Consider the following 23,799-nt stretch of genomic DNA (forward strand, 5'->3'; position numbering starts at 1 on the left):
GCATAAGAGCCTTATCTAGAGACTCTTTTAACTTATAAAAGGATAACAAAAATCCAAACAAAGGTATGCGGTCAAAACCTAAAAACTCCTGCGAAAAACTTTATGCTAACTTGAGCGTCGGAGAGTTTTCTTTTGCAATCTTCAGGAGGAGAATATGGAGCATCAACATCAATTGATATTGTTTGTGGTGAAGATCATTTTTTGCCCAAACAGTTTTGTATTTATACAATCTGAATGCCCCCATCATTTAGAACACATTAAAGAGTTTGTTGAAAATCCAGCTGCAGATGTATTCAGTTATCATAGCACTTGAATTTGGGTAAACTCCCTGCTAGTGCTAGCTAAATAGAAAAAGTAAGGCAAATTAAGAACCGAAACATGAATTTTCTCTCATTTTCTTTTATGTAGAGAATGAGTTAACAAAGTGATTTTGATTGAGTTTTAGAAAGGGATAAATATGTAGCAACAAGATCATCTCTTCAACAGCAGAAAGTCGCGCACGCAGAAGGTGTTCGACGAAATCCCTAAACGATTATAACAACTCTAATATTCAAGATCAGTTTGTAACCGTTGGATCAATCAAGTTGTAGCCGTCAGATTAAAATGACTAGGGTTACACGATTTATTAAAATCACGTGTGAACGGCGAGTTAACGTCGTTAAGTAATTAATTTCTACTAATAATTAAAAGTTAACATTAAGTTAGGCCAACGTCTTGACTTAGCAGTCAACGACAGGTCAAGGTACCAGCCCTTAATATTTCAAATGTTGGGTACCAAATTTAAGTGTTGGACATTTGCCGGGTACCAAACGTTAAATAACTCTCAACTAAATAACAATTTATATCGCTGATGTAACTGTTACAAGGAAGGACAGGTGGCAATAATCAACCGTTACACACAAAGTCGTTGTTACAGTAACTGTTACACCGAATTGTTACACGGTAATTGTTACGATATGTGCAATAACGACTATCCGTTATAACAAAATGACATCAGATTAATCTTTTGCTGATTATATATTTGTTGGTTATTTATTCCAACGAATGAAACTGTTATTTAATAAACTTTTATTATAATGAAATAAACCGTTGAAAAAATGTTGTAACACTAGTAATAACATCACATTTCCAACGTTATTTTGACGTTATAATAAATAAATACTAACATTTTTTCCACGTTACAAATTCCCTGATTTCGTGTAGTGTTATTAGGTCTCAACTATACGAAGTTGGTTATACTCATTGTGTAACAGCTTAATTCTGAGAGTATTCAAAACTAGACTGGGTCCAAAGGTTTTTCTGCATTTGTAGTTTCCTCGTTAACAAAATCTTGTATGTCGTGTGATTTACTTTATTTTATCATTATATTAATTTGTATTTACAATTAAATTAAGTGGGAATATTATAAATACCCTCCATTTTGGTTGACGTTGCACAAATACCCCCAAGGGGTAAAAAATAATTTTTTTGGAGTCAACTTGAGAAAATTGATTCCAGCTTTTGGAAGCAATTTGTATAAAGTTTCATCCACTTCTGGAAAAAACTTGTGCTAGTTGCCTCCACTTTTGGAAGAAACTTGTACTAGTTGCTTTCACTTTTTAGAAGATAGGGGTATTTTTAAAAATTGAATAAGGGTATATTTCAAGAGGTAGATTTTGAGGGGCATTTAAATAATGTTCCCTTAAATTAAATACACTTGTATGCAAACACTTAGTTTGATCCCATAGTTTGGTCCGGTTTCGAACTTACACTATATAACAAGTGTACATTTTGTAGTTGTCATCCTCTTGACAGTTCATGTCTATATTAAATCACACAAGGTGTGCCTTGAATAGGTGGATATCAAAAACATTGTGGCGTACTTGGTACCATCGCCATTTCACAATGTACTTGTAATTGATATCGTCATTTGTATATGGTTTTTGGTTATTTTTAATTTAGTGTTTTTGATATTCTTGTAAGCGATCATGTAATCATTGCTTTGAACAACTTGAAATATGATTCAAATATATATATGAAGGCTGGTAAGCTCAACTGACTGAGCCAACATGGCTTGGCTCGGTGGGGTGCAAATATCCGACAAAACAAGAGAATGGGATGTGCAAATCTGGGGCTATGTAAGTACAATGAATCGCGACTCACTGAAACATTGCTAACTGGTCGGCCGATTACAGTCGCCGACAATGACCGTCAGGTTGATCGTCGGGTAGGCCGCCAGACTGGTTCAAATCGTCGCCGGAGAAGATGACGGAGCCGGAAAAGGTAACCTTGACGGGTTGATGACGTCATGCTGATGCAGTTAACGGCTTGTTAACGGCGTCACGACGGTGTTGAAAGAGATGAACCGAATTGGCTAGTTTGTTGACGGCGTCATGACTTCTAACGACATTATGACGCGATGATGACGACATCATACAACAGACTGCTGACTGTACTTTTTGCTGACGTGGCTCATCGCTGCTGACATGGCACTCTCTGGTGAATTTACTGTGGTGATGTGGCACATCATAGTTGACGTGTCGTTCTGACGTGGCATGTCACTTGCTGACGCGTCGTGCTGACATGGCAGTGGTGATGAGGCCCTTATTAGCTTGATTTGGATTTATGCACATGGGCTTCTATGTAAGGTGTTTGTAAGGCCTAGTTAGCCATACTTGGCTAATAAGAGGAACATATTAAGCCCAAGTAAGCCCATTCTTAATGTGAAATATTAGGGTACAAACAATAGTATAAACAATTAATGTTCTCTAATTGAATTTACTCCAAATTGGTACACACCCAATAACTTGTCGTCTAAATGATTAAATTAGAACGTTAAACACATACATTAACAATATTATAAGATAAACATCATCTTTTAACTTTCAGAGTGGCTATATATGTTTGAGCATCCAACGTACCTTATAATTTTTTTGATAAAATGCGAAATATATATGTAAATAACTTAGCCAAATGGAACAAAATTTAAAAACAAAAAAATACATTTTTATTAGAAAATATCACATTTAGTTATAACTGATCACGACTAAGGACAGTCGCCACCCGGTCCTCCAAAAAACATTGTTATCCCACGATAAACCTCTTTCCTGATAAAAATAAGATCATAACAACTAGTTTTTGTATCATTCTTTAGTTGCACATTTGATGTATCAAAATCCACGAAATTTTCCTGATCATTGACGATCTTCATTTCTTGAATAGTGCATGTATATTTATTATTATAATCTGGTAAATATCCATGTCCCATAGGCGGAGTGGTCTTACCAGGATCTCCTCCAGCAACCCCTCCAAATCTAATTGTAGATGGATTATTTGCTAAATGGGTAAAGATCTCTTTCGGCCAGTATCCGATCTCTGTGTTTTCAAAGCCATTAACAAACCACCAGTTGCCACTTTCTAGGTCCTGATACACTGAAAAATCAAACCAAGTGGGTTTCTCGCCATAGGGTTCCGCTTTAATATATTCTCCAAAAATGTACTCAGAGTGGACTTGCACAAATCATGGGCAAAGCATGTTATAGTATCCTGTATTTTTAAATCCATCAGCCTGCACAATAATTATAAAAACGAATATTAATGTACAAATAATTTTTTCTTTCTAAAAATAGCTACTTGGAATCATTTGTTGCTTCAATAAAATTTAATACTAAAATAAAAAGGACTAATTACGAACCGTCCACAAACCAAAAACTCGAGTAAGATTGTCACCAAATAACTGAGGGTATACCTGAAATTCTTAACAATGTTAGTTAAGTAAAAATATAACAATCTAAAATGACTAAAAGTAATTATTTTTATAGGTAAATAAAAAAAAATCTAATTATGTTCTTAAAAGAAATATTATTCAGCAACATAGAAATTATTTCAAGACTAACATTGTTAATATTATTTAGCAACATAAAAATAATCAAGGCTAACATTATTAACCTGCTTTAAATGATTAGATTGTCATATCAAACTATAGTAGTTTTAATAAATGAATAAAGGTATAATATTTATAGAAATTTTTGAAGATGACTTACGGCCCATCCAAATTCTATGCTATTCAATTCTTCAGTTGGACCATTTTGTATCCAAATTTGAGCAGTGATAAACTGGTCCAGGTCTACTCTTGAATTTACATCTGTGATTGAAGCTTTACCTCCATAGCACGCTTTCTCGGCAAAAGTTTCAGCTGACACATACTAAAAAAAAAGAAAAAGTGAATTGTCTTAATTAGGAATTATAAACATTAAAGGACTTGTATTTTTATAAAGTAATATATAATCTTTCATTAAACGTTTCCATTCGGTGAGGGCAATTTAAATTTTATATAAATATTTATTAAAATGACAATGTATAATATTATATGGTACCAATATATATATGTGATTTTTCCAAATGCTCATTTGAACCATGGCATGATCTTAAACTAATAAAGGACATATAAATAACTAAAATTTACATGTTGAGGCTTTATCCAATTGTTGAGATATTTTACGTTTATCAATTCTTCCTTTGAAGTTCTTCGGATTGGAACAGTTTCTGATGGGCACCCTTCAATTTTATTACGCTCGACATTTGAAACCGTATTAGCTACAGGTTTATCAATTCGTTCTTCTCGAATCACACTTGGTTTCATCTAAGTGAACACATATAAATAGTACAAGAATACATCAAGATATAAAAATTACCTCACTGCTCGTCTTAACAACTAGAAACACCGACAAATAATATGTCCTCTTAATTTTTCGGAGACATAGATTTGAAAATAGTATTATTTTTAATAAAAAAGCTGATATATACTTATTGTTTTCTTTTAATATCAAAAAATATACATGGTAATAAATGAGAGAAGATTTTCTAAAAATTTTTTGTTCTCTTGTTGGATTTCAGGGAAAAACTACAACTACTCTGTATTTTTTGTTTCAAAAAAATTATATAAAAATAAAATTTATTTTTAAACAAACATAAATAAAATATGTTGTGAACACGGCTATCCTCAGAAGATGTAATCTTCAAAATGTAATTTGATGATTCTAAACTCTATAATGACTGATGATCAAACAGTAAGTAAGAATATTCATGGAAAAGTAAAGGATATAAATATAAAATAATCTAATGTTATTATCTTCATTAAATACTTTCTTTGATGGACCTTACCTAGCTGAGAAATCTTACTATGGTCCATTGGATAAAAAAAAGTGCATTAAAAGAAAATAGCATGGAAAGGTCACGTCTTTTTCCCCCTTCAAAAACGTAAAAGATTTTATTTAGAATAAAATAAATAAAGTTACTTGAATTTTGTGATTTTTAAGCAACGGATGATCAAAAGCCGGTTGTTTATAGATGTTTATGCAGTCATATATGTCGCTAAGTTTCGTCTGTAATTATTTAACACAACCAGAAGAGAAAAACACAAATAATTATTGAAATCAGGAGAAAATATTGTTCTTGTTCGGAAAAGGAAATAGAATCACTATTAACAAATAATACAAAATATAGAATGTGCTACGCAAAAAACTCTCCTTAAATGGCTCTCCTTAAATGGTGTTTCTTAAATACATATATTTTTTTATGTACGTGGCCTTCGTGACTATTTATGATACCCATCATTCTCAAAGAAAAAGAAATTTATTTCTTTTTAAAACATATAGATTTAGAGCATTCAACTCTATTATCTCTAAAGATCTTCTTACAAAATAATTCAATTAGTATATAATATTTGTATTTGGGAAGTTTTGGATTGTTTTTCATGGCAAGAGACAAAAAAGATTTCCTGGTGATCAAGCAAGGGTTCTTAGGAACCTATAAGAGACGTTGCATAAAATCTAGGCCATGGATTACGAAGATTAAAAAAGAAAGCTTGATATTTGGCTAGCTCTTTTGAACATCCCCTTTAGCTATTTTATGAAATATAATTTCAACCATTGATCGAATCAATATAATTTCTAAATCGAGGGATGGTGAATTTATTTGGAAGTATAGGTCATACATGTTGTCACAGGCCGAAGGGGAGAGTGCTAATTGCACGGTTAGCAGAAAAATCATTCTTATTTTAAAATATATTCAGATACATATAAAGCATCAAGAACATATTTTATTCATATTATTTTGCTTACTTAAATTTTTACTAGACTAAGCATTGACATTTCGTTAAACTAGAGTTCATAACATAATTGAATAAGGATACAAAAGTAAAGCTATGAAAATATATAAAACTCGTCTAGTATTTTTCTTAATTTATAAAAATATTTCATACCTTGATAGATTTTATTGGAGCTTTATTCAGAATTTTAAGTCTCATGTCCAGCTTGATTTCTTCTTCCTTCGTTACTAGTTTATTATTCTTTCCTTCTGCTCCATGGTAATGCTCTATGCTAAGATTTAGAAGTACTAACACTGTTATCAGGTTGATAAAACTCTTAGGACTCATCATTCATGCCAAATTATGTATATGTCTTAGTAGAATGAAATCTTTTATATACACCAATTGTAGGTCACTAAATTCATTAAATACAATTTATTGCTGGAGAATCTTAGTAATTCATATTAAATGCGCAATCAACTCATGATGTTTAATTTGAATATTCATGTCAAATTATGCATCAGTGTTGGTAGAATGAAACCCTTTATATAGGCCAACTGTATAATGAATTCATTAAATACAATTTAGTACTGGAAAATCTTAGTAACTGGTATTAAGTGTACAGTCAACTGATGTTTAATTCGAACATTTAATATGGTCTATTTTTTAAAAAACATTAGTTTTTATTAATAATTGTTGAATCTTTTAGAACGTGTTGGGCGTGTTTATGAATAATAACTTTAACTTTGAAAAAAATTAATTTATCATATTTGGTGTGTCGATTTATTTAAATTTTAAAAAAATCTCAAAATTAAGAAATTAATATATATTCAATAAATAAATTGTTGTTGTTGACATTTGAATAACAAAAGCTTTAAATCCCCTTAAAGGAAAGCTAGGTAAATATTCAATCCGAACATCTTTGTTATTCCCCTTTTGTAGTGAGAAATACTACACAACATTATGATATGTTTCTCCTCCTTAGTCTATGCTTTACTCTTTCGTTAGATATAACGTTTAAGCACAAATGTCCTTTCCTAATGATCAAATATCACTTGTTTATTCCATATATTTCTCCCCATTTTTGTCATATGACAAAGGTTCGAGCAAAGGACAAACCGAATGGATCTTACAAATCTATAAGACTTGTACAACCTATAAGAGTTAAGCACAAAGGTTTCACATGCCATTTTAGATAACCAATATTAAAACCGAAACTCCAATAGTAATTTAGTTTCAATATGTTACCAAGGAAATAATTTCCCGAAGCAATTTTCCCTTTAGTCCGACAAATCGACTAAGACACTTAATTCTTTTGTCGAATTGATTGCGTATGTACAATCGCTTATTTCGACAAGACCAAAATAGAAATCAGAATTAACTATATTTTCTCATCAGGATCTAATTATTCCAGAAAATAACTTAACCTTTCCCTTTAAACAAGACAAACACTAGGTTAGTTAACTAGTTTTTTCTTGTCAAGGCATTCCATTAGACTTGAATAACTGAATCCTCCAATTGATAAGTCTAACTAAGATCGAAATTAACTTAGTTTCTCTTATTCGGAATTATATGGACTAAACAAATGATCCCGTAATTTTTGTTAACCCAAAAACCATAGATATATACAAACCAAAAGGAATTGACTTATCATTGTTTTTCTCAAGCGGAAGCAACTGAAACAAATCTAATCATTATAAGTATGTACCACAATTGCACCGAATTTCGTTAAGCAAAAACACTTGATACCAAACAATAAAGAAGATACCAGGATGGCTACCGCCCGAGCACGCTTAACTGCAGAGTTTTCTGCCAACTCTGGAGCCAATTTTGCTAAAAAAGCCTCAGTGTTAGGAAAGGACAAACCATTACCTATATTCCATCCGGCTAACCACTGTCGAATATCGGGGTATTACACCCTTTCTTCAAAGCACGAAGTTCACATTGTAGATGATGAACATGCACATCATATTTGGAAGCAAACAAGGATTCAAGGGAAGACCAAACTGCATGTGAAGTAGTGTGCCAGTGAACTTTCTGTAGAACAACAAGAGTTAGAGAAGAGAAAATCCAACAGAGAAGGATTCTGTCATGTTTCACCCAAGGTGCATATGTAGGATTAGGATTTGAAGTATTTTCAAGAGTAGCTGGAGGACAAAGGTTTTCATCGTTAACAAATCCATCAAGATCATAAACCTGACGATAGGGTAAGAAATGAGCATTCCAAAGAGAGTAATTCGTTTCATCAAGGTTGACAGTGAAGAATGACAGATCATGGCCTATTGGTCGAAAGGCGTAGTCGATGGAAAACATGTGAATATTCTTGTACTACCCCTTGTTGGTCCCGAGGGATGGAGGAGGGTAGGTTAGTCAAAATATGGTTATCGGTTCAAGGACGCAAGGTAACCTTAGGGTTAGAAGGGGTAGAGAAAATTCCTCGAGCCAATGTCCGATTACTAGGCGCTACGACGCTGAAGTAACTCATGCCATACTCCTAGGAAAAGGTCGAACGACCCTTAACAAAAGGGTACATGTACCCGAAACCGACACAGGTGGGTATGTAAATAATACCTAGGGGTGCGAGACAACTCTCTTTAAGAAACTCGGCAAAATAGCCACGTAACTTCGAGATAAGGGTTGCCTCCTCACAAAGGGGGTCGCAGTGACCACGCCCGAGCGACTGTTTACCCAACAAAAAAAAACAGGTGTCCGCAAAGTCGTAAGACCATGTATGGGGGATAATGCATGCCCAGTGCCAGAAGGTTAAGGAAGTTGGTGACCTGATGACAGGTAAGCCGGCGACCGAAGCCCTGGTGAACGGCGGCCATAACTATAACGGTCCTAAGGTTGCGAAATTCCTTTTCGGGTAAGTTCCGACCCGCACGAAAGGCGTAATGATCTGGGCACTGTCTTGGAAAGAGGCTTGATGAAATATACATGTCTGTGAAGATGCGGACTATCTGCACCTGGACATAAAGACCCTATGAAGCTTTACTGTTCCATGTGCGATCAGCCACCAAAATCCTTTGAATTAGGGATTAGCCACCAAATAAGCATAACACTAAATAATATTGATTGTATTGATTGATTTGCATGAATAAACCCTAGAACAAACTATGAATTTATATAGAGAACCTAGATTGAATCCTAAGAAAATAATAAATAAGGAAATACAAACTCACTCATAAGATAACTAATATTTCTAATCGGTATTGGTATATCTCAACATCCCCAACCCCTTGATACACAAGCCATCATAGACTGATAACAATTGATAATAGAAGAAATTGTTGAAGATGCGGAAGACATGGGGAATCGAACAAGGATGATACCAAGTTGATTTTAGGTTTAGAGAAGAGATAAGAGGGTTTAGAACTGAATTCTATTAATTTCAATGTATTTGATACGTACAATAGAGGCATGTAGTTATTAAGACTCATAAAATAACTAAAGACTTGCAACGCAAGATTACATGACTTAAGATACAAGACGTTCTATCTATAAAAGATTCTAGAACATTCTACATCCCCACAATCACTCCTCAGTAGAAAGACATATCATGGCCCAGATCGACAATGTCAACTCAAATTGTTTAAACAAAAGAGTTACTGATCATTTCTGGAAAAAGGTTCCACCTCACTCATGTCGAAACAACTTTGCTTCACATGAAGGTATGTTACCTGTGGAAAAATTCCAGAAGAAATGATGAGACACTTTCTGCCAAGAAAATCATTCAAAAATGGTTTCCAAAAAATCATGTAATTTCTTCTTATGGACGCACTGATAAGGAAATCCTTAGAATGAGAAATACAAAAGTCTCATTGATAGAATTAAAAGAGATCTGTCTATCTATGAACATTCTTGAAATGGCGAGGGTACCTAAATACACCACAATTTTTTCGTTTCAACCTATAAGTCTGATACTTTGTGTTATCGTCTGCGTACAAAGTCGAGACAATACGACAACAAGATACTCACTTTATAATAGTTATACTTCCAAACTGATTTACTATAAAATCATGATCCAGTGATTTGGATTAACGTACAAGTGTATTTACTTTTAACTATGATAAAGACAATTACAATTACGGAAAGTAAAAGTAAATGACACAACAAAATTTTGTTAACGAGGAAACCGAAAATGCAGAAAAACTCTAAGACCTAGTCCAGTTTTGAATACTCTCAGTAGATGCTATACAAAGCAAAAATCCAACTTCGTATAATTCCGATCAAGTAATCTACCCATAAACTACTTAGTTCCCTTAGTATCCCTGCGCCTATAATCGTCTGTCTAATGCACGTGAATCCCAAGATAGAAATCACTATCTTTAGTTGCTTTAACGATGTAAAGATTTCAGCACTCAACTCATTTTGATCGTCTTCCAAATAGCAAAGGAACAAAATTGAAAAAGAGAGGGTCTAACAACCTCACCCAATATTTCGATTAGCAATCTGTATGGACTAACTCCAATATACTTTCTAGAGAATCAACTAGACAGTCTGACTCAATTTAGATAAAAGTATATCAAAGAGTTAATATCTCAATCTCTCGATTTGATCTATACTCAAGCAAATGGAAGTCTGCGAGTCTTTATCAAATACTAGAGAGATAAACTTGGATGGTACCAAAGACCAATATCAAAGTGTCAATAAATTTAAATCAACAACCAAAGGTTGGATATTCTAATTGATTGATCTTAACGCACAACCTGTGATATTTCAATTATATAACAAAATATAACACGGAATAGAAATAACACACCAGAAATTTTGTTAACGAGGAAACCGCAAATGTAGAAAAACCCCGGGACCTAGTCCAGATTGAACACCACACTGTATTAAGCCGCTACAGACACTAGCCTACTACAAACTAACTTCGGTCTGGACTGTAGTTGAACCCTAATCAATATCACACTGATTCAAGGTACATTTGCGCTCCTTAGGTTTCTGATCCCAGCATGATACGACGCACTTGATTCCCTTAGCTGATCTCACCCACAACCAAGAGTTTCTACGACCCAAAGTCGAAGACTTTAATAAACAAATCTGTATAACACATAAAAGTCTATGATAATAGATAAATCTGTCTCCCACAGATAAACCTATAAGTTTTGTTCCGACTTTTGATAAAATCAAGGTGAACAAGAACCAACCGATAACCCGGACTTATATTCTCGAAAAACAACCTAGAATTATCAATCACCTCACAGTAATCTAAATCATATGGTAGCGAAACTAGATATTGCGGAATCACAAACGATGAGACGAAGATGTTTGTGATTTCTTTTTATCTTGCCCTATCTTAGATATAATCTCAAGCCCATCTTACAATTGAAATCGTACGATAGAAAATGGCAAGATCAGATCGCTCAACTACAAGAGAAGTAGTTTCGTCTGGCTTCACAATCCCAATGAAGTCTTCAAGTCATTAACCGACAGGGTGTCGAGAAGAAACCTACGGTTAAAGGAGAATCGACTCTAACAAAACCAACTAGTATCACACATGAGGTGTGGGGATTAGTTTTTCTAATTGCTAGATGTCTCCTTTATGTAGTTTTCAAATCAGGGTTTGCAATCCAAGTTACCTTGGTAACAAAGCATTCAATATTCACCGTTAGATGAAAAACCTGATTTATCCAAGCTAATATCTTTCAACCGTTAGATCGAAACTTAGCTTGTCACACACAAATGAAATGTATTCATTTAGGCTTGAGTAACCGTACCTAAACGTGTACACTTAGTTGGTTAACAAATAGTTAACCAATGGTTAGCCATATGAGCACTTTCATATTAACCGTATTCATCTTTCTCATAACTAGTTCAAATGACTTATAAGAACTGGTCCAATAGTTGTTCAATTTCTTAGATCTTTATACATATACACAATTGAAACAAAATCGGTTTGATTCACTTGAATCAATTCATGAACAATATAACCACGGTTTGCAAAGATTGCATTCCTTATTGATTTATTGTTTAAGTTCATGAAACTACCGATTTGAGAAATAACCAGCTTGGGTACGCGTATGGGTATGCGTACCTTAGTTACCAGATTTGAGTTGGCTTTTGCTTTCCAAACTCAGTAGAATTTTTCGGGTAGAAAAATTCCGCCAGTACGCGTACGGGTACGCGTACCTAAGGTGACTGGTTTATGAGTTCGTAAACTCCAAACTCAGCAGAATTTTCCGGGAAGAAAAGTTCTGCCAGTGCGCGTACAGGTACGCGTACCTAACCCGTCTCCTTCACCAATACCGTATGCACACATATGCACACACTTGGTTTTCGGTACATGGATTTATACACTAATGTGCAAACACACTATATATGTTTATATCCATAGTTGGTTACATAATCTCAACTCTACATTTCAATCATTGAAACATTCTTCTATAATGTTACATTAGTCGTTAGACATAAAGAATCGACTATCGTCATCAAAGCTATTTTCAAGATTGAAACGTCATCATGACTTTCGTCAAGGGTAAGGATGAAAATGGTTAAATAAAAAGCTTACCAACATATATTTCGAGAAAAAGATAGGCGAGTAAACTCGGCTCGAAATAGCAAATGTGTATGTATGAAAACTATCATACTTATACGACTTTTGTCTCAAGAGTAGGATATAGAGTAGATAGACTTTTGAGTGACAAATGAGTTTAAGTCTCCACATACCTTTTGGTCGGATGAAGTTCCACTGGGTCCTTGAGTAGTTCTTCGTCTTCGTAAGATAATCGCCATGGAGTCTAGAGCTCAACTATTCCTAACTATCCTAGACCGAGACTTAGTCATAAGTATACTAGAAATCAAGACATATAGTTTTGATCACTAACATTGACAAACATGCTTGAGATAGCAACGCATGCGAGTTCGACCGGGCAATGCTCTAACAAAAACAATTTGGTAACTACTCTATTAATCATTAACAAAAGATATGTTGAGTTTGTGAAAAAGGCTCTTCTGTTTAAACAAGTAAACTCCTTTGTCGAGTAAGATCAATCAATAACTGTAAATCAGGAATGAGTATTCTACAGTAACTCAGCAATATCTAATTTCCTGTCAAATACTCAAACATATCAGAATAGGTCCATGATCGAGAAATCTCATTAGACCGACGTTCGTCAATCCAAATCATCCGAGTATCATTGCTGCCTCAGCTGGCATAATGATATGTCACAATTCATCATACTCGACGACCATGCATTATTGCTTTCCCAGCAACATTTTATGCTCAATTCATCACAACATGAGTCACAAAGCATATCACATTCGACAATTATGCTCGACTCATCAAAGCTTAGACTCACAATCTAGCCAAGTCAACAATTGACCAGTCAAATACATGTCTACCTTGAAGACTCCACATACATGAGACATCAATCATGTCATATGGGGGAATATTCAATAGGGTTTTGTTCTGGTGGCCTACGATGTAACAGTACATCTACGATGAAAAATATGAGTAAGTCGTGCTAGCAATTGAAAGAGTTTTGGTCTGGTTCAACCATGATTTCCCACTTCCCCATTCTCCCACTCCTTTTGAAACCGTCACACTTACTGAAGATCCACATGTTAACTACTTCTGCAATATAAATATGTTTATCAACCTATGATTGGACATCTGAACTTAACTCAATTTAAAAAATCATTCGAACATTACTGAAGAGAACTCAATCAATCTGATCAGAATTCACTGATGGTTCATCGAACATACAGAAGTCTTCAGCACATTAACAATCCTTCAATCATCATTGATCTCACACAATTATCAGGTTCCCTCCTACATATCGAACATCATCTCTCTTTGTGACCGAATTGACTCCGGAACGACCATTGTCTTGGTTTAGGCCGAAGTCATACAGATTGATCTCTAGAACTCAAAGTACTCTCATGCAGTGCACCTGTTAAAAGTTTAGGGAATTTGCTTAGTCGAGGATTCTCCGTACGGACGACTTTTCACTTTCCCTCAAAAAATAACAAATCGTTTTCCCCTTTTGATTGAACATTGCAAGATAAGTTCGAATATGAATATTCAGAAGTAGTCAAATTTAAGTAATAAAAGTTTTACCTTCAAATCCACAATTATTTTATTTTTTTAGTAAATTTCTTAAGGAGAAACACCTAATTATGAATATTTTTTTATAGTCGATATATTATCAAAACTATTTTGTTTCGTGCAAAAGAGTTTCTATGTTATTAGTCCAAAGTCGTTGAACTCAAGCGGTGTATACTTTTTGTCTTTCAATAGCCCGTTCGCTCCAAAATAAGTATGGTGCAGTATTAAGTATTAGATCTTCTTCGAAGATATATTTAAGATCTTAAGATTTTATTTTTCTTTTATTAATCTTTTCAGATAACAGTTGTAATAGAGGATTTCTTTTTAGTCAATATAGCAGTTGAGGAACAAACATAGCGTCGTTGAACTCAAGCGGTGTATACTTTTTTCAAAAATAACTCCAAATTGATCCATGAAACTCCAATCAGCCCACGAAAAACCTGCATAAATAATTCTTTCTTAATAAAATAAATTCTGCGGGTTACTGGAGAAACAAACATTTGATAAATGAATAGTTTGTCAAATGCACTAATTTGATTAGACGACATTCATATTTCTTATTATTGGCCGTGATGTTGTTAGATAAATAATGATGTTATTTGTTGTTGATTTTTTGTTTCCATGTTGCTGGATCTTTTTTGGGTAAATTTATTAAATACCCTTAGTTTTGACACCCAATAAATACACCCTTATACAACAATATAAATACCCTTATCATTTAAATACCTTATCCATTAAAAATAGATTTCTTTAATACCCTCACTTACAATATTATTTTCCATTTAAAAATCTTATCCATTAAAAAAAAGTTTTTTCTATTATTTCACATCCACCAGCAGCACCATTTCACCACCACCAACAACACCGCCACCACCACCACTCCACCACCACCACCACTCCGCCACCACCACCACTTACTAAATACAACCACCAATAATACTCCACCGCCGCCACACACCACCATCATTGTTGTCTCCGCCACCGCCTCCGCCGCCCCCATCAATATTAGGTGTCAACAACTGAAGTTGATCCAAAAAATCAAAAGTTCAAAAATATTTGTCAAATTTGGTTGTTGATTCCATTTTTCTATTGTTGATACACAAACATTGATTGTTGACTCCCTAAACTAAGGTCAATTTCTATTGTTGATACACAAATATTTGTTGTTGACTCCTTACACTAAGATCAATTTCTGTTGTTGATACACAAATATCGGTTGTTGATTCCATTTTTCTATTGTTGATACACAAACATTGGTTGTTGACTCCCTAAACTAAGGTCAATTTCTATTGTTGATACACAAATATTTGTTGTTGACTCCTTACATTAAGATCAATTTCTATTATTGATACACAAATATTGGTTGTTGATTCCATTTTTCTATTGTTGATACACAAACATTGGTTGTTGGCTCCCTAAACTAAGGTCAATTTCTATTGTTGATACACAAATATTTGTTGTTGACTCCTTACACTAAGATCAATTTCTATTGTTGATACACAAATATTGGTTGTTGAATACCATTTCTATTGTTGATACACAAACATTGGTTGTTGACTCCCTAAACTAAGGTCAATTTCTATTGTTCATACACAAATATTTGGTGTGGAATCCTTAAAGTTGGCTGGTGCACTCCGTAAATGGCAGTGAGAAATGCATGTGATGTGAAAATTCATGTTTATATAGAAAACTCAACAAGAAAATGAAGTACTAAGAAACACCAACAACTAAGATCTGGAATAATTTACTCACCTAAAGCAGCACACCAAACATTGTTTAGAGATTACAATAAAAGTGCTTCACGGCCGAAACATCATTGCAACTAAGCAATCCAAACAAAGTGAAATATGCATCATTTTGGCAATTGCAGCAAGATATGAACACACAAGACTAAAACAAAACAATGGAAGAAATTATGAACATACAACCAGAATGTATACCTATTTTCTTTCATATCCTGAAGAAACCACACAACCACCATCTCCCAAACCACCAATAATTCACACCCAATTTCCACAACTACAGCCAGAACCACCATCCACCACTATTTTCATAACTAATTTATCATTCAAACCTCACCACCACCACCACCAACAATCACACATCTCCACCACCACAACAACAACAACCGGAACCATTTTAACCCCACCATAACCAACATTTCAGGCTTTCCATCACCAATTTTATCATTCCAACCAAAACCACCACCTTTTAATTAGGAGCAGTTCTTGAGAATAAATTCAATTAGGATTTTTAAGCTTAAGAAACATCAATTGCAGTCTCTCAACCAGACCCAAAATTGAAATTGGAAATGAAAGTTTGAGAGATGGAGTGATTACCTCAAGTGCATGGTTGAATCAAGTTTAAAAACACCATAATAATGTTAGTCACTTCTTAGATCGAGCAATCAAAATCGACGATGCTGTATTAAGCAATCGAACCTTTAATAAAACTAATAACCATGTTCAAAGTATCCAACAAAAATCAAAATCATAACTAGTTACCACACCACCACCACCACCAGTAGCTCAAATCCCTAACCCTAGATTTATAAATTCAATCACCGTCACCATCACTACCACCACCAGAAACTAATACAGAAAAATAAAATGCATAATTAAAACCTTAATCTCTCTCGAACTCCAAAATCTGAATCAAATATTCATCTTAATAAAAAGAGAGAAAGTTCTCTGCCGGAGAAAAAGACGATGGTAGTGACATAATTTTTTTGAATCTGAAATATCTAATATTGGAGAAGATGGTGCTGGTATTGGGGGTAACGGTGGCGATGGCGGCGATAGATATGGTGGTGCTCGTAGCAGAAGTGGTGGAAAGAGAAGGAGAGATTTGAAGAAGAAATTGAAAATGAAATAGATGTGGGGAGGGTGAATCTGGGATTAATAATCTCTTTTGGATCCGAAGGGGTATTATTATAGATGTCAAGAGTATTTGTGAAAGACAGTCAGAATAAGGGTAATTATATAATTACCACATCCTTTTTTATTTATCTAACAACCTGATGAATTCCCCCAAAGATATTCTCACACATAAGAAGTTTTCTCTGTATTTTCTCCCGCCCCTTGTGTAATTATTTCAAAAAGTGACTCAGTACGCAATTCAGCTGTTTTGAGATTTGTTCCGGGTGATTTTGTGCCATTGTTTTCCTTTTTCACCGTAGTAGAATACTTTCATCCACATGAATTTGTAGATAAAAACAGCTCCCATAGAAATAGAAATTGCCCTAAACACTTTTAGCTATGTGCACCAAACAAGGGCCTTAAATAAACAGATAGGTCATTCGGGTAACTCCGCGAGACAACTAGTGGAAAGGAGGAGGGAAACTAAAAACCAAAACCCCCTTTTCTTACCATCAACTGAGAGTGAGAGCAAAACCAAGACGATTTCTTTCCAAAAAATTCCCGAATTTCGAATCACATCAAGCTCCAAAATTTCTATGTAAGTAAGATTTTCTCTTCAGATTTGTCAGATTTGACTTCAATTTCTGTATCCATGTGTACATTTTTTGTGGAATATTATCATAAATTTTGATCTAGGGTTTCCAAATCTGATCTCGAATACTCATTTTGGACTGTGGGGGGTTGTTGTTATCTTCAATTATGTCAACTTTTGGTTCGTTTTTGCTTTAGATTTGTGAAACCTGCAGTTTTTGTTCATGTGAAGGTTGGGTTTTTAAGCATGCAATTAGGTTAGAGAAAGTAGATCTTAGATTTAGGGTTCAGCTTAAATTGTTTGACTACAGTTATTAAGTACTTAGCAATGTTGTTTTGTGTACTTGCAGGCGACAATTTTCGGGTTTGCTCAAGGTTTTTTAGGTTGTGATTAGTTATGGGGGAAGGAGAGACAGTGACTGTTGAGGTGCCTGGGAATGGAATTGGTCAGGCTGAGAAGGCGGACGAAGGTGTGATTGAAAAGAAAGAGATAGTTGGTGAAGATACGGTGGTGGTTAAATATGAGGAGGAGGAGAAAGAAGAGGAGGGTGTGACTGCGGGTGATGACAAGGCGACTGCAGTTTCTGAAGCTGTTGAGGAGTCTGGAAATGGAAGTGGGCAGACTGAGGATACGAAGAAAGACGAAGGGGAGATGAAGGATTTGGAAGATGACGGTAAGGTTGAGAATGAGGAGAAAGAGTGTGTTAAAGATGTAGAAGAAGATGATAAGAAAGAAGAGAATAGAGAAGAAGAAGTAGAGGTAGAGAAGCAAGTTGTGGAGGCGGCTGATGGGGGGAGTGATGCAAAGGAGGAGGAAAAGGGGAAAGAAGACGAGGAAAAACAAGATGTCAAGGCTGAGGAAAAAACTGATGTGACAGGAGATGAAAGTAAACAAGAAGGACAGGATAAAACAGCCGACGTTTTGAAAGTCGTCGAAGAAACTGATAAGGAGGAGGAAAAGGTTAAAGAAGCAGACCAGATACAACCTGTGAAAGACGAAAAAATTGATAAAACGCCACAGAGTAGTAAAGAAGAGGAAGAGGAAGAAAATGCTGAAGCATCAAAGCTTGATGAAAAAAGAGATGATGAGGAGGAAAAGAACAAAGACGATGAACAGATACAAGCTCTAAAAGATGGAGACACTGATAAAAAAGTAGATGACAGTAAAGATGAAAAGCAGGAAAAAACATCTGAGATACCGAAGGTCGACGAAGAAAATGACAAGGAAGAAAAAAGGGAGCAAGTAGAACAAGAACAAGCCGTGAAACCTGATGAACGAAATGATGAAACAGAAGATAACAGTAAAGAAGAAAAACATGACCAAACATCTGAAGTTATAAAGGCTGATGCAGAAGCACAGATAATGGAAGAAAAAGGCAAAGAAGTGGAACAGGTTGAAGCAGCTAAAACAACAAAGTCCGACGGAGAAAATGATGCCGTGGAAGAAAAAAGTGAAAAGGAAGAACAGGGAGAAGCAACTCAAGTTGTGGCTCCTGTCAAAGAAAATGCCACATTAGAAGAGAAGGAAAGTGAGAAGGCTGGCAAAAAGGCTGAGGTAAGCAATAACGAGGAAGAAAATCCAAAAGTAGCTGAGGAGGTGAAACAACCAAAGAAGCGTGTACGAGAAAAGCGAAGTGGAGGGAAAGCCGAAGCGGAGAAACTAGAGGTGGGTGAGAAAAAGACCAAGGAACCAGTGACACCGGTCGCCTTTTCTACTGACCGTCCTGTACGTGAGCGGAAGTCTGTTGAGAGGCTCGTTGCCACTGTTGAACCCGAGCCAATTAGGAAATTTCGGGTTGAAAAGGTATGCGTTGCTCTAGTTTTCCACTTTTTCTTTTGTGTACCCGCTCTCTGAATTTGGAACGTATTAATGAGACTTGTCGGTGTGCTATATTGGAAACTGTAGGGCCGTGGGACAGCACTAAAAGATATACCGAACGGTATGGTTCTAAGTTATATTTAATGTCAGTTTCATTTGTCAACATTTCTTTTGCATGAAGATGGTGTTCTAAAGCTTTCTTGTTCTGTGTTTTATCTATCTTCCTACTTGACTCTTACACACAATAAAGTCCAAAACCATGTTAATATCTCCTTGAAATGTTTGTGTTTAAAGCATCACATGATTGTGTGCATTCAGCTCATTCTTATTTTTGTAATGCCACAGTGATAGAGCTTATAATCTGTTTGTGTCAGTGCTTTGTGGTCTCATTCATACACTTAATTGTACTTTATTTTTGTATACTGACCTTGGACCTGCCCTTGGGTTGTGGTATGTCATTTCAATATTATAGGTCGTCATGGATGCGTAGACTTGAATTTTCAGACATTGATGTCTTTTTTTCATTTTTCTTCGTAATTTCTTAGTGGCCAACCAGCTGAACAAACCAAAGGCTGATGAGACATTCAAAGCGCTTCATTTAGTGCTCTTCGGGAGGCATATGAAGGTAATATCTTCTTCATTTAACGCTCTTCGCTTTATCCCGCTACTGGCATCTCAATTTAATTTGCTATCCATATTCAGCTTCTGAGTTTTGATAATAAACTTTGTCAAACTTTTGGGTGTATATAGTATTTGTGCTCTGAAGAATGTACAGCTTTCTGTATTTTGGACAGAGAAAGGCAAACTTTTTTGAGGTTGACTTTGGATCCTTCTTTTCAGGCTTTCAAGAGTAACCTTTCCGAGTTCTCTGGCTTTCCATGGCATGAAAATGAGGTAAAATGATAAGTTCTAGTGGTTTTCTGATCTCTTTTCTTATTCCTAATCTATGTGTTTTCCGGATTGCTAGATGCAGAGAACTTGTCTATATATAACGTCTTACTGCTTTTTATTCGCTAATTTTAATGGTTCAACCCAAACACAGCTTTTGGAATTTATAACATTTAAGTTTGCTTGTCACAGGAAAAGCACAGAAGCAAGATCAAAGAGAAGCTTGATAAATGTGTTGTGGAGAAACTTTTGGAGTTTTGTGACGTGCTTGACATACAAGCCCCAAAAAGAACAAGAACCAGAAAGGTCTGTTCTTTTACCACTGCGCATATTGGTTTCTTGTTATGTTTATAGTGTTAAATCTTTCTGAGCAGTATTCAGTAACCGATTCAGGAGTTGTTATAGTTCTGAAGAAAGTAAATAAATTTAGCGTTCCATCAGGAAAAAATAAATAAAGAAGCGTACTTTCCGTTGCATATGCTTTAAAGTTTGAGGCAAGCACTAATTGCGACTGCCATGATGCTTTCAAATGCAGGATGAATTAGTGACAGAACTACTGAACTTTTTAGCAGCTCCGTGTGCAGCAACTGATGTTGTACCAGAAGAAGAAGAGCAGGTCTGTCCACTTGCCTTGAGTTCTCTTTCAGATTATGTTGCATGGGATGTGATTGTTTTTGATTGTAGCATTCTCATATGTACTTCTGATTCTTTCACTCTCATGCGTGTTTCATTTGCTCGTGTTTTATTAGTTAAGTTCAGCTATAAAGCGTAAAAGGGGTTCCGACTCATTAATACCAGTATCTGGGAGCACAACCGCAAAGCGGTCAGCAAGAGTAAGCCTTCTGTTATCGGTGAAAACCATGATTGTTGTGCTTGGATTCAGATTTATTTTTACATGAATCTGTTATTGAATAATTGGGCAGAACTGGTATGTGCCGTTTACAATGGTTGCATGTATATATATATATATATATATATATGTTGCAGCAGTTTCTCTTGTTATTTTTTTAATTTGGGTTCAGAAATTAAATGTCTGGATAACTATATTTGGCATATTACACGACAAAATTGTTTATTGTGGGCAATTGAAAACCAAGTTACCTAATACTGGTTATTAATATGATTGTCGAAAGCTGAAGCATTTGTGTTTAATATCTGTTGTTGGGTTTCTTTGTATCCTGTAGAAAAGAAGAAAGACCGTTGATACTGTTAAAGATGAGGAGAAGAAGAGTTCACATGAAAAAGAAGAAGATTCTGAAGAAGACAGAGAAAATGAGAATGGGGTTCCTGATGCATCTGACTACGAGGTCGCTGAGCATTCTCAAAGCAAGGATGAGGACAATGACTTGAAAGAAGAGGTGGAAGAGCCTACACAAGGTTCAGTCAAATCATCTGAGAAGAAAGAAGCTACTAGAAAATCTGCATCAAAGAAAACCCCAACAACACTTAAGGGAACTGAGCATTCTAAAAGCAAGGATGCGGACAATGATTCAGAAGAAGAAGCGGAAAAGCCTAAGCAAGGTTCAGTGAAATCATCGGCGAAGAAAGAAGCTTCTCGAAAATCTGAATCGAAGAAAACCTCGACAACCAAGGTTGTCGGGCATTCTCAAAGCAAGCACGAGGATGATGATTCAGAAGAAGAAGCGGAAGAGCCTAAGCAAGCTTCTGTAAAGTCATCAGGGAAGAAAGAAGCTTCTCGAAAATCTGAATCGAAGAAAACCCCGCCAACTAAGGTTGCTCAGCCTTCTCAAAGCAAGCACCAGGACAACGATTCTGAAGAAGAAGCGGAAGAGCCTAAGCAAGCTTCAGTGAAGTCATCAGGGAAGAAAGAAGCTTCTCGAAAATCTGAATCAAAGAAAACCCCGGCACCTAAAAATGTAACTACCGTCAGTTCACCTAAGAAGCACTCTAGCCAATCAACATCCAAGCACTCTAAGGTTGAAAGCAGTCGCACGCGAACTCCAGTGGCCTCCTCGAGGAAGGAAAAGGATGTGGAAACAGCTAAAAGGAAGCGTTCAACTCCTTCGAGATCTGCCACCAATGTGACGACAAGCAAAGAGAAAGCTGGTAAACATTCATGGCATTTCTTGTTTGTGTAATCTCTTTCGTTATAAATTGCAATCTTTTAGCAGGTAGAGGTTGACATATATGTCTTGTTATTGTTTTTCTGTTCTTTGTAAAGGTAAAAAGTTGGTGAAAGGGAAAGAAGAACAGGATAAGGGTTTAAATCCCTCTGAAGATGAATTACGCTGCACTATAGTTCAAATTCTGGATGAAGTTGATTTTAACACGGTAAGTCCAGAAATGTTATAGTTTCAAGACTGTCTTGTGCAGGCGAATGGTGTTATGGCTTCCCTTTCTAAGTGGTGTAGTTTCTTCTTGTTTAATTTGGGAAGTCTAGTGTACTATGAATTACCTTTTGACCCCTCAAGACTTTCCCTCTCACATTAGTTCATCTGGGTGCACTCGGCAACGGTTAAAAACCAATTCCTTTGGTTATGTAATGTTGAAGTAGTACAAGACTAATCCATTTTGTTCTTTCTTTCCAGGCAACATTCACGGACATTGTCAAGAAACTTGGTATGTGCACTATCTTTGTATATCCTTCTTGATAACTTTACTTTCATATTAAAGGCGATAAGTTGGACGTTGCCTTGGCATATTATAATGTATTTTCTGGCTCATCTGTACTGAATCATTCTCTAACTGGAAAAGCTATTTGCATCTGCTTACATCTAGTGTTGTAATAGAGTTGTAATCAATCAAACTTTACTACTGAAAACCTACCTGATATGTTTCGCTTTGTAGTTGCTGAGAATCTACTTGATGTGTTTTTTCAGCCATGCATTACGATATGGATTTTACATCTAGGAAGGATGTACTAAAACGTATAACCAAGGAAGAGTTGTCTAAACTAGCTGACGAGGAGGAAGAAGAAACTGAAGACGAAGATGACGACGTATCCGACAAGGAAGATGCTCCTAAACCTGCTGCGAAAAGGATGAAAACTTGATCAGCTGGATCAATTCTAACTCCAGCAGAAGAAGGGATGTATTTATTCTGTTTCTTATCTGTGTTATATTAGTTAAGTGATCACACACACTGTACCCAGTCTGGCTTAGGGAAATTCAGAACAGTATGGGTTTTGTTTTTTTGGTTTCACCTTGCAGAATGGAAACATGTTACTAGTATTAGTGAAAGCTAGGAATTAGTGAAAAATGTTGAGACTGCTCAATCTGCATAAAGGGCAGTCGATATGATGTTATATAGATCTGTAACTATTTCTTTTTGTATCTAACTGACCCTATTTTTTGCTATCTTTTAGAACTGCAAAATGTTTAGATTCGTGTGCTATGAGCTAGTAGTATTTGTCATTCTGCTTGGATACTGCAAATAGTTGCTCTGGTTGGCCTTGGCCATTTTATTGCCAACCAAGTGCAGCTCAGCCACAGTGCACAAGTGCTTCTTTTGCCATTTCATAGCAAGTGCCAGCCTTGGCAAGAAGTTTCTGGTAAATAGTAAT

General features: G+C 35.5%; 2 protein-coding genes across 2 annotated transcripts; one reads left to right on the plus strand and one right to left on the minus strand.

Moving 5' to 3' along the window:
• Positions 1 to 3,049: 3,049 nt before the first annotated feature.
• On the minus strand, positions 3,050 to 6,357 carry LOC113336283. The gene is made up of 4 exons (XM_026582235.1): positions 6,242 to 6,357; positions 4,023 to 4,184; positions 3,674 to 3,727; positions 3,050 to 3,547 (listed from the first exon to the last, which is right to left on the minus strand). Exons 1-4 carry the CDS (start codon positions 6,284 to 6,286, stop codon positions 3,500 to 3,502), a joined length of 309 nt encoding a protein of 102 aa, XP_026438020.1. The 5' UTR covers positions 6,287 to 6,357; the 3' UTR covers positions 3,050 to 3,499.
• Positions 6,358 to 17,412: 11,055 nt separating this feature from the next.
• Positions 17,413 to 23,628, plus strand: LOC113336302 (ABC transporter F family member 4-like). Its single transcript, XM_026582251.1, has 12 exons — positions 17,413 to 17,576; positions 17,920 to 19,373; positions 19,476 to 19,509; positions 19,934 to 20,013; positions 20,229 to 20,282; positions 20,469 to 20,582; positions 20,812 to 20,892; positions 21,026 to 21,109; positions 21,461 to 22,343; positions 22,459 to 22,568; positions 22,826 to 22,856; positions 23,117 to 23,628. Exons 2-12 carry the CDS (start codon positions 17,967 to 17,969, stop codon positions 23,287 to 23,289), a joined length of 3,051 nt encoding a protein of 1,016 aa, XP_026438036.1. The 5' UTR covers positions 17,413 to 17,576; positions 17,920 to 17,966; the 3' UTR covers positions 23,290 to 23,628.
• The last annotated feature ends 171 nt before the right edge of the window (positions 23,629 to 23,799 follow it).

The sequence above is a fragment of the Papaver somniferum genome, unplaced genomic scaffold (genome assembly GCF_003573695.1).
Source record: "Papaver somniferum cultivar HN1 unplaced genomic scaffold, ASM357369v1 unplaced-scaffold_152, whole genome shotgun sequence".
NCBI classification, from domain to species: domain Eukaryota; kingdom Viridiplantae; phylum Streptophyta; class Magnoliopsida; order Ranunculales; family Papaveraceae; genus Papaver; species Papaver somniferum.